Genomic DNA, 11,716 nt, shown 5'->3' on the forward strand with positions numbered 1-11,716 from the left:
AATTAGATCATCTTCAAACTTTGTTTAGCTACTAATGCTGGATTATAAGTTATTAGATTATGGAACCTGAATCCGCCTTCATTTTTGGCTTTACATAGATTAGACCATGACATCTAGAGGTTTTTCCTCTTATTCTCTTCCTCTCCCGATCGGAATTTTACCACTGATCTATTGACGTCTCTACACCCCACATCAGGGAGCTAAAAACACAACATTGCATAGACTGGAATGACGGTAATTACTTATTTGGTTAATACTTCTTTTGCTACTGTACTAAAAGGTTTTCCTTCCCATCTTACTAAACGAGAGGTTACTTGAAGCTTTAAATCCCTGAAAACTTAAGACTTTGACCGATTGATATTTATCTTCTCCGCCATGTTCTGAACTTCTAGAATGACATCTAGTTGATGTTATATCACAGTACGAGTATTCTTATTGAAGAAAATGGAATTAATCTCAATCAATTTTTAGTAATGGAGAATTAATTAGCTATGTGTAACCACAAATCGTTTACAAAATTTAAATAAAAAAATTATGAATAGTTTAAGAGAAATAAAATCATGGATGGAGCCAAAAGGAAACCAATATGAGAGGACCTATTTCAATCCGGTATGCGCACTGCCCCAATGTGTATATACACCCAGGCTTATTAAAGCTTGTTTTGAATTCCTTTGCACTTAAAAGAACACTTCCTCCAGTTATTAGTTAAAAGCTTATAGAGCGCTTTTACTTATAAACCATTGGAAACTCTTTCATTTTAGCAATGCCAGATAAAGTGGATTAGAATGTTTTTACTCCTTTGCGCAACCATTCCATATGATTTACTTTGAATTTTAATTTCTCATTCATTATTTATCTATTTTACAAGTTATTTAAAACTCCACCTATCCATTATATATCTAAATATCAAGTTTACAACTAATAGCAATTTTCGTTTTGTTTTTTCAAACATTTTTTGAATAGTTCTTTGGTTCTTGATAAGTCTTGTTTAGTCTAAACATTGAGCAATAGAGATAACAATATGTGACTTAAAGGGAATGTAAAAGTGGATCTGAGTTGTTAAAACACATATATAATTAATTAACTTTACATATAACATATATATATATCAACAAAATGGTGATTGTAGATACCACTGTACATTGAAGATTAAAAAGAAATTAAGAAAGAAGACCTAAAATGTGAAGATGGTGATGAATATCGGGAGGGTGGTCATCAAGCTTAGGGCGCTCAGGTTGGACCCAACGACCATCATTATTCCTAACCATGCCTTTATTTTCATCTTGCCTCCAATATGGTGGAACTAAGTAATGATCTTTTAAGAAATCTGACGCTTTATTCACCAACGCCGGATCTCTTCCACTTGCTAGTACAAATCTTTCCCCTTTCCCATGATATCTGCAGTTGGAAGGTTCAATATTTGATGTGACAGTTAAATGATAATCAAACTAGTTTTTTCAAATTTCGGTAATATATGATTAAAATTGAGTTTGTATATAGAGTTAAATTTATACAATTTCATACGTTACCCTTATCTTTTCTTTATTACATTACGGTTCATATATTTTTTAGAAAGTATATATTGTGGAATATACAAGTAGTATTTATATCTATCCAATCTATATTAGATCTAGATATTACGGTAGAAATTAAAATTATCTTAACATTTAAATCTAATAAATTTAAATTTAACAATGATAGCTACGCAGGTAGCATGTTATGTGAATGACAATAAAAAATAGTTGGTGAATTTAACAATGATAGCTACGCAGGTAGCATGTTATGTGAATGACAATAAAAAATAGTTGGTTGGATTATTTAATCCCACTCCCAATAATGAAGAAGAGGTTGATTTTCATATAGGTTTAATAAATAGAAATCCTTCATTTTAACAAATTGCTTATTAGCTGACATTATTGGCTCACTGCCACATCCTAACTAACGCTAGATGCCAATTTTTCTGATATTTAATGCTTCATCTTCTATTATTATATATCAATATCTAAGTACGCAATCAAAATACTATCTATTTAATTATTAGCTCAAACTATAATCTTAGTTTCTTTTCAAAAGATATGCCTTTCTTCTTTATTATTATTTCATTTTTTTTAAGTGGGTTCTAAAACCATTCATCATTCACCACATTAGCATGCTTATATAATGATATGTACTTGTGTGGCCAGTTGAAGTTTCTTAAGTGCAAAGAGAAAAAATAAAATTAATTTAGTCCGTTGTTTTTATTTTTTTCGAAACATTTTTTTATCGACAAAGAGTATTTAATAAAAATTCAATATAACTGTTTTTTTTATAGAAAAATCAATTACTAATAAATAAAAATAAACAATAAATAGAGACATGTGAAATAAACTGTTTTTTTTTTCTTTTTTTATACTCCTCAATTATTTTTCATAAATTTTCTTATATCTATATAATTCCCATCACATCTTTTACCTTTAATATATTAAATTATTAACCATATGATATTTATTATCACATGATAATGAGCTAGACATATAATAGTTTTTTTATTAATTAATTAATTTGAATGTATGAAAATCTAAGGGATAAAATATCAAAATAGGTTTTTGGTTTTTGGAGAAGTATAAATTTAGATTTCAGGTACAAAATAGCACTAATATAGACTTAACGTTTAAAAAATGGTATCAATCTAGGTATCAATAATGGAATGAGACACGTCATTGATATTAATCCGTTAAGTTCTGTCAATTGTATGTGGAAGGAGAAATCAAAACTTAACGAAGTAATAGAAATGACGTGTCCAATCTGTTCTCAAAACCTAAATTGATACATTTTTTTTAAAGACATAGGTATTTTGATATATCCCAAAATTTAAATGTGTATTTGCTTAAGGGAATAGGGGAAAAGGAAACATACCCATCAAGCAAATGCAAGAGAGCCTCCAAGTTATGAGCACAAACCGGGTCACCCGTTTCTTTCAAAAAGGGAGAGTTCTTGTGATCCAGAGCAAGCTCCACTCCAACATGAGAGTAACACCACGGCAGCCCTTCCACCATCTTCATTACCGCCGGCGGCACTTGTTCATTAAACAAAAACCCCGGCGATCTAGGAACTACATCCTGTACATTCACCACCCTCAAAACTTTAACCCCCAATGACTCCATCCTCTCCTTAAATCTCACATTCCCGACCCGTGGACCCGAAAACGAGTACACAGACACAGGCAAACATCGACTATCCGGCATCACATGGAGCCCCGTTTCAGCAATATCATATGCACTTAACATAGCCAATGCACTACCCAAACTGTGTCCTGTGATTGTGATGCTTACTTCTTCATTCGCGTACATTTCCGTCAATCGTTTAACCTCCGTCAATATCTGTTCTCTTGCTGAGAATTTACAGAACCGGCAGCTCTCGTCTTTATCGGTGTAGAGATCTAGGAACCCGGATTCGACCTTTACGCTCGGATCCGGGCACGGGATTTTGTTTGCCTTAACGGGTTTGAGAAAGTCCATTAAATCCGCGACCCATTCTAGTCGGGTCACTGTTCCTCTCCAGGCAATGGTGATGTCTCGTCGGCCTAAACGTTTAGAGGTATCGTCGTTTGAAACGGCGACGTATCCGATCCAATTGGCTTTGCTGCTCCACATTTTTGGCCAGCGTGATTGCTTGAAGAAATTAGGGAGATTGATATTTGTAGTAGCGTAGAGATGTCTTGTTACCTCGTAGCCATGGTTTGTCATTTCGAGTGACTCAAAAAATCTGCGCCGCAGAAATCTGCAACTTCCGCAGTACTTAGAATAGGGGTCGTAATCGAAAGCGTCGTAGCAAGCTTGAGCCATCTCGCCGTAGCGGATTAGTTCGGATCGTAATAATGGGTCAAGTGGATCGAGTAACCCGACCCAGTCATCTTGGCCTTGGATTTCTCTCCACACATCGGACAATTTTCTGCTATTGTTGGTGTAATTGTTGAAATAGTCTTCTTCTTCTTCATCATCTTCATCTTCTTGATCTTCTAATTCTTGTTGTTGCTCTCTTTCAAGCTCAGAGATGAACGCCGATAAGGACTCAGTTGTTCGGGACAAGACTCGAGGTATGAGAGGCGATTTGGTGCGCAAATGTAGTGATATGGATCTTCTAAACTGAGAGTTTTTAGGTAGAGAAAAACATTTTGGAGATGGAAGGATATCATTTTTATGTAGAGAGAGAAGTGTGTTGGAGGGAGAAACTGCCATTTTTGAATGGGAATAGCTTTTTGTTATTTGTTATATAGAAGAGAAGAGAAGAGAAAATTCAATGAGAAAAAGGAAGGTAGAGGAGAGAAGGAGAAAGAAGAAGAAGGAATGGATAATTGTCAATCTGTTAGATGAAGGTATCTTATAAATTTATATGTATATACGAATCATGAGATTCACGAGGATATTTTCATAATATACCTCTTATAAATTTATAATTTTAGTATTGACCGACTATTCCACCAAAAAAAAAAGTATTAACTGGCTAGCCATAGCAAGCAATTTTTTTTTTTTTTTGCAATGCGCTTACATTACCGATGGTCTGATGGAGAGCAGGGAGGGAGAGACATCGGCTTTGTACCGACGGTCTGATGGAGAGCAGGGAGGGAGAGACATGGGCTTTGCTGCAAGCTTTGGAATTGATGATTGAACTTGGCTATTCGAATGTTATTTTCGAATCGGACTTCCAACTGTCGGTTCAGGCTCTTCACTCACAACAGACGGATCTTTCGAAATTTGGCGACCTTATTGCTCACTGCCGTACGCTACTTTCAACCAACAGGGGATTTTCTGTCCATTTTATCAGAAGGTAGGCAAATAGTTTAGCCTATGGTTTTGCAAGAGCGGCTTCTCAACATGTCAGGCCTACATTTTTTAATACTTTACCGAGTTCTTTACCATTATCTGTACTTAACTTCTGTCCTATTTTGATTCATTAATGATATTCTTTTTCAAAAAAAAAAAAATCTCCACCAGACCCGGATGTGATTCAAACTCATGACCTCCCTAGTCATAGGTAAACTCTCAACTACTAGGCTAAGAGTTTCACCACTATTAAATATTCATTTGTAACAAATAGCATCGTGAAATTTCCAACTTGTCTTTCATAGACTAAATTAATTTAATTTCTTCCATAAGAACTATGATAAGTTTACCTTTAAAAAAAACTATAATAATTTAATTTCAATATAATCGAGTTCTTTTCAAGTTTTCATCACCTATCTCGTATCAGTTGCGTTCACATGGACCTTGATGGTCACGTAAATTTGATCATTCACCATTAGATCTAGGCAGATTAAATATAAAACCTTAGGATGTTTTGAATCTCCACCTTAGTAATCATACTACATTATAATTATACTATATTATAATAACGTAACATTCATATCATATCATAGCTTTATATGATATGAATGTTACGTTATTATATCATAGGTTTATATGATATGAATATTACGTTGTCTCCTGTCGGTTTTCCAAATTTTTTTGGCATGGTGTTAGCTCATTGTTTGGAAGACGAATTAACACAGACTCGACTCTTAAGAATCTGGTTGATCATGCTGTTATTCAACGTTTCAGTACTCAAATCGCTGATTTCTGGGCGGCAGCAATTGTTAATACAATTTGGGCTATATGGCTTGCTCGTAATAGGTCCATTTTTGAGGATGAGAGGGTTGATACTTCCGTCACGCTGAGACGGATTTGGGGAGCTGTTCGTGAATCTGCTCACACTGGACGAGGCTCCGTTTGGAATTCGCTAGTTGAACTTCAAATCTTAGGTGAGCTCGGGATTGAAAAGTGTCTTGCTAAGGCTCCGCACATTACTCCGATTTTTTGGCAACCACCTCCGAGGGATTGGATTAAGATCAATACTGATGCGTCTGTCACGGGTGCTCCTGGTCCTGCGGGCTGCGGAGGTATTTATCGCTCGCATACTGGCATGTGCCTTGGTGCGTTTGCCTTTCCGATTGAAAGTTCCTTTGCTTATCTTGCTGAACTATCTGCTGCTATTTACGCCATTGACATGGCTATCATCAAAGGTTGTCGGAAAATTTGGCTTGAAAGCGACTCAATGTATGTTGTGCAGATGTTCAAATCTAAATCTTGTTCGGTTCCTTGATTGCTTAGACAAAAATGGTTCAATTGTTTAAATCAGATCGATTCTGTGGCTTTTGTGGTGTCTCATATTTTTCGTGAAGGAAATCATGTTGCGGATTCGCTTGTAAATTATGGACGGACGGCAACAACTTCGACTTGGTGGGATGTTGTCCCGGATTTTTGTAGATCGGTCTTTTTTCATGATCGTGTAGGACGTTGCGTTTATCGCTTTTCCTAATTCTTTGGCTTCATTTTATTATTTATTCTTTTTGTATTATGACATTTATTTACTCTTATAATAAATTTGGTTCGGGGCTTTTTTTGGGTCTGTGGTGGGGGTGCCAGCATAGCTGGGATGTCCGCCGCTTACCCTTCCTCGCTAACCAATCTTTAATCAAATATCATAGGTTTATATTAAGATTTGTGATCTATTTTCTCAAAAAAAGAAAATATGTGGTTTATTTTTTATGTTCTATAATTTATAATTTAAGATTTTGAATTTTATATAATTAATTAACTACAAATATATATATATATATATATAATATTTTATTAGTTTATGTTCTATGTGGAATTAAATTATTGATCTGACTTATAAATAATATCATTTGTTATATGTATAGTATAACCTCTACCTTCTCGGTAATTACTATTATACTTAGGTCATAGGGACAAAATTATTTCAACCCGTGTTTTTTAGTTCCAAACAATATAATTTACATATTATTATTAATTCATATTCCTTATTATATTAAATATTTGGAATTTCTTTTTGTAATATAAACAGATGATTTGTTCTGTAAGAATCAGAATAGAAAATTGTTTGATCGTTTTTCTCCGAGGAATGGGGAAAACATAATCGACTTGAATTCGAGACCACTATTGGAAATCTTAGTAAAAGTCTGGAGTTATTATCTGTGTTTACTTTTCGTGAAAATTTGTCAATTGAAGTGGAGGGTTTCTTCAAATAACAAGGAGTTTGGTCAATTATTCAATCAAATGATATTGAATATGTTTGACATCTCTTCTCGAGAAAGAAGTGGGCAATTGCTTTATAAATTGTGTAGAATTTCATATGTGGCAATTTCGCTAAGATCTCTTCGTTATTTGAAGGAATCATCCATACAATTCAATTTAGTTTAAGGAATATGCCGAGAGAGAATCGAATTTGGTTAGACAATGTGTGGTTGGTAAACGTGAAAGATCATTTATACTGATATTGACAAGATCATTTAATCGGCCAATGGAGATGCTCTACACATTCCATTAGTTATGTATGAACGTTCTAGCAAAAGTACTTATATGCATAAAAAAATCTAGGTTTAGCAGGGTAAATGCATTAAAAAGGGACAAGTTTTAGCGGATGGTGCCGCTACCATTGGTGGCGAACTCACTTTAGGGAATAATGTATTAGTAGCTTATATATCATGAGAACATTACAATTTTGAGGATTCAGTACTCATTAGCAAACGTCTAGTATATGAAGATATTTATACTTCTTTTCACATGCATAAATATGAAATTCAGACTCATGTGACAACTCAATGACTTGAAAGGATCGATGATCTAGAAGCCCATTTACTCCAAAATTTAGACAAAAATGGAACTGTAATGTTGGAGTCTCGGGTAGACATGCGAAATTATAATAGGTAAACTAACACCTCAAATAGTGAAATAAGCATCCCATACTCTAAAAGATATATTATTAACCATTCTTTTTGTCATGGGTTATGGAAATGGTTACAAGAATATCACTATATCAGTAAGTTTCCTTTATTAATGTTTCAGCATATATATTGACTACTTTTAGTCTATTGGAATATTTACAAATGACTTAATTGGATAATGTTGGATGATTATCTTGTAGATTTTAGAGTCTATTGTTTCCGTAGATTGCTTCGGGGGCTGTAAGCGATTGCTGGAGATTAATTTTGACTGATAGGTATGTATTGTTGAACCCATATCTTACTTTGTTTGGGAAAATATGTCCACTTAATAGTCTGGTTACTTAGGTATGGTTTTGTCTGTAGTTCTATTTTGACTTCTATTGTTTAAGCTTTTATTCAGCTAAATAGACTACCTCACAAAATGTTAAAATGTGTTTCTCGTTCTGTTTCCTTATTACATTTATCAGTTGGGATATAAATATTCCCTTTCGTTTATGGACCTGATTATGTTGTTTAATGCCCAGACAACTCACCATCACTCAATCCTGAAGGTATTTCATTGACTTTATTGATTTTATTTCATAAAGTCTACTTTGTTTTGGTATTTGTTGTGGTGAAACTGCTCTTAATACTAGCATGCTTTTAATTTTAGTTCATTCATTTCATAAAAGTTTGCTTTGTTTTGGTATTTGATATAGTCCATTTTCAGGGAAACACCAATAGTGATAATTAATGTCATTGATGAATATATGTCGAAGGTCGAGACAGTAGAGAATAGGGCATTGATTTCAACACTGCAGTTATGTGTACCATCCTGTTGTAGAGAGTATGTGCGAGTAGAAATGAGTAGTATAGGTCAGTTTTTTAGTGTTTGTTGTAAATTTCAGTAATATATAGGAGGTTATTACTTGAAAATAATGCGAATTTGTGAATATTGAACTTGTGAATTAAAGCTTGTATATATGTAGCAGGTTTTTACCATATATTTGTGTATGTATTTGTGAATATATATTAGGTTTGTCAATATACAAGTACAACAGGTTAATAAAAAAATACAGCAGGCTCACTATACAGCAGGCTTACCAAATAGTGAACCTGATTTGATTGTGTTGAAAAGGCATTGGGTCGGTTATTCTAATTCCGCTATTATAATTTCGTTATTCTAATAACGTTATTCTAATTCCATCGTTAACACATGAAATTCAGTCACTAACGTTTAGGGACTGAATTGCGACTGAATTTTTAGTCCATAACTAGTATTTTTCTTGTAGTGAACTGACGCCAATGACAATAACATTGGGGTCGGCTGCAATGATCCCCTTTAGAGTCGGTTGTTCGTAAGAACCGACACTAATAACCAGCAAAAATGACTCCATAGAGAAATGCATTGGAGTCGGTTGTTGATCCCCTTTAGCGTCGGTTACAACTGACGCTAAAGACTCCGTTATTACCATCGGTTTCACACGATCGACACAAAGCATAGTGTTGTTCCTCTTTGGCGTCGGTCATAAAACTGACGCTAATAACGATAAATGATTGTGGCTATAAGTTATTTCTATGCTAGTGATTGTGATTGATATGTCGTTAAATTAGTACTTCTGTCCCATTATATAAGTCGTTTTAGAAAGTGATTTTTTTTTCCAAAAAATAAGTCGTTTTGGTTTTTCAAGAATTTTTAGTTTAGTTTTTTGGTCAAAGCATTAAATTTTTTTATCTTGATCTATGTGTTTTTTAACATTCTAATACTTATTGCCCAACCATTACATGAGCGAGAACTTTTTTTTAAGTTAACCAATGTAAAATTCATTAATTAGACTCTACATTAATTGTATTTCTTAATTTGTGTGAAAATCTCTAAAATGATTTATATTATGGGACAGATGTAGTATTTAACACCAATAAATGTTGTTTCAAAAAAACACTAATAAATGTTAATAATTTAATTGATTAAATTAAATTTTAGTAGTAAAGGTCTATAATCATTCAAGCTAAGTTTGGATTTCAAATCTATAGAGAAAAATTTAATTGAAAGAAGAGTCATATTAAACGATTAATCAGAGAAAAAAATAGGATCTTGGAGAAATAATAGGATCTTGTGATAAATCCTCTTGGCGATTAACCTTGCGATCATCGTTCGGTTTCCCAATGGAGACCCTTCAGCTGCCCGCCTTTGGCCGTCCGCCGACTGACCCTCCGAATCCGTTTTCTTCTGATCCACAGGGGCCTTCGTGGTTGAGATTGAATCCTGGTGCGGAGCCACCACGCATGAACTGGAGAGACCTATTGCTGAAAAAAGAAGTGATACGGGATTCCAAGGTTCGTGAAAACCTTCGTGATAATGGGAAAGTGGTGATTACTGTTGATGAGGCGAATCCTTTATACCCAAAGGTATCGCTTGACTCATCCTTGAAACAATAATTAACAACTCAATGGAATAGTGCCCTAATCATTAAGCTGCTTGGGAGAAAGCTGGGATATATTGCCTTGCACAAGAAGGTTTCAGATTTGTGGAAGCCGATTGCCAACTTTAAGATAATGAAAGTTGGGAATGGTTTTTATGTTGTTAAATTTGATGACCCTCTGGACAGAGAGCATGTAATAATGGATGGACCTTGGATTGTTCAAGGAAATTATCTGACAGTGCGTACCTGGTCCCCCACGTTTTCTCCTTCAGACTCCCTGATTGAATCTACCCTTGTGTGGCTTAGGTTCCCTCAAATACCATTGTTCTATTATAATCAAGATGTTCTTTTGGCTATTGCCGAAGCTATTGGAAAACCTATTAAGGTCGACGATAACACGACCTTTATTGATCGTGGTAAGTTTGCAAGGGTCTGTGTTGAGATTAACCTGCTGAAACCCCTTATTGCTTGTTTTGATCTTGATGGGATGGAGCAGAGAGTAGAATATGAAGGTTTACATACCGTGTGCACTGGCTGCGGTCGTTATGGTCATCTTAGACATGTTTACTCCTGGCCTAGTGTCAATTAAGTTTTTTGCACAAGAGTGACACGAGCTGAGAGTGATACAATGGAGCAGACTAGGAAGCCTATAATGGACCCTATGATTGAAGGAAACAATAGTGAGTCAATTCCGATTCCTGCTGCTACTATTTCAAGTGGGGAGGAGCATGAGTATGGACCTTGGATGGCTGTGCCCCGAAGGAAGCAAGCTTCTCGTGTCAGAGTCCCTTCTAAGCCGCTTGTTGTTGACCCTGGGAATGTTGATATGAATCCCTTTGAGGGAGTCCATTCGGATTGGGGCAAGAGTAAGGAAATTGGTAGCAAGGTCTTTGCTAGCTCATGGCTAAATGAGGCTACTGCGAGTCGAAACAAGAAAGGGAAGAGGTTGAATATGGTTACAAGTAATAGCTCTTTTGTGAGCAAGAACTCTTTTGGGGACTTGGCTGGTCCTGAGTCGAATGAGGCTAACAAGGCCTTGAAGTTGGCTCCAACTGGCTTTGATGCAAAGAAAAATAAAGGTAAACGGATTCGGTTGTAGTCGGATGCTAGGGGACAGACTAGCGGGCTCCATCTTAGTCAAAGTGAATGTTTGGCTACTGGTAGGATATCTGAAGAGTTAGAGAACATGGAAGGAGTTATGGAAGAGAGGTTACACCTCCCTAGATAAGCATTGTTGGTGCTCTTTGCTTCTCTTTTTGTTTTTCCTTTAATGCGTTTTGTTATTTGGAATTGCTTTAGCGCTGGAGGAAAGGTCTTCCAGAGGTCGTTGTTTCATCTTATTAGGACCCATCGTCCTTTTATTGTTGTTCTTCTTGAACCTAGGATTCCTGGCTCCCGTGCTGACCAAATTCGGAAAGGTGTGGGGTTTAGTTCTATGGAGATTGTGGAAACTGATGGCTTCAGGGGAGGGATTTGGATGTTCTGGGATGCTACTGAGGTTCTAGTTGATGTTCAGTACAAAAATTACCAGTTTATTCATGCATGTGTCACT

General features: G+C 35.4%; 1 protein-coding gene across 1 annotated transcript; it reads right to left on the reverse strand.

Annotated features, from left to right (window-relative positions):
- Nucleotides 1-1,052: 1,052 nt before the first annotated feature.
- Nucleotides 1,053-4,350, reverse strand: LOC136218191 (phospholipase A1-Igamma2, chloroplastic-like). The gene is made up of 2 exons (XM_066004959.1): nucleotides 2,896-4,350; nucleotides 1,053-1,398 (listed from the first exon to the last, which is right to left on the reverse strand). Exons 1-2 carry the CDS (start codon nucleotides 4,215-4,217, stop codon nucleotides 1,161-1,163), a joined length of 1,560 nt encoding a protein of 519 aa, XP_065861031.1. The 5' UTR covers nucleotides 4,218-4,350; the 3' UTR covers nucleotides 1,053-1,160.
- Nucleotides 4,351-11,716: the final 7,366 nt, after the last annotated feature.

This window comes from Euphorbia lathyris, chromosome 2, assembly GCF_963576675.1.
Source record: "Euphorbia lathyris chromosome 2, ddEupLath1.1, whole genome shotgun sequence".
In the NCBI taxonomy this organism is placed as follows: Eukaryota; Viridiplantae; Streptophyta; class Magnoliopsida; order Malpighiales; family Euphorbiaceae; genus Euphorbia; species Euphorbia lathyris.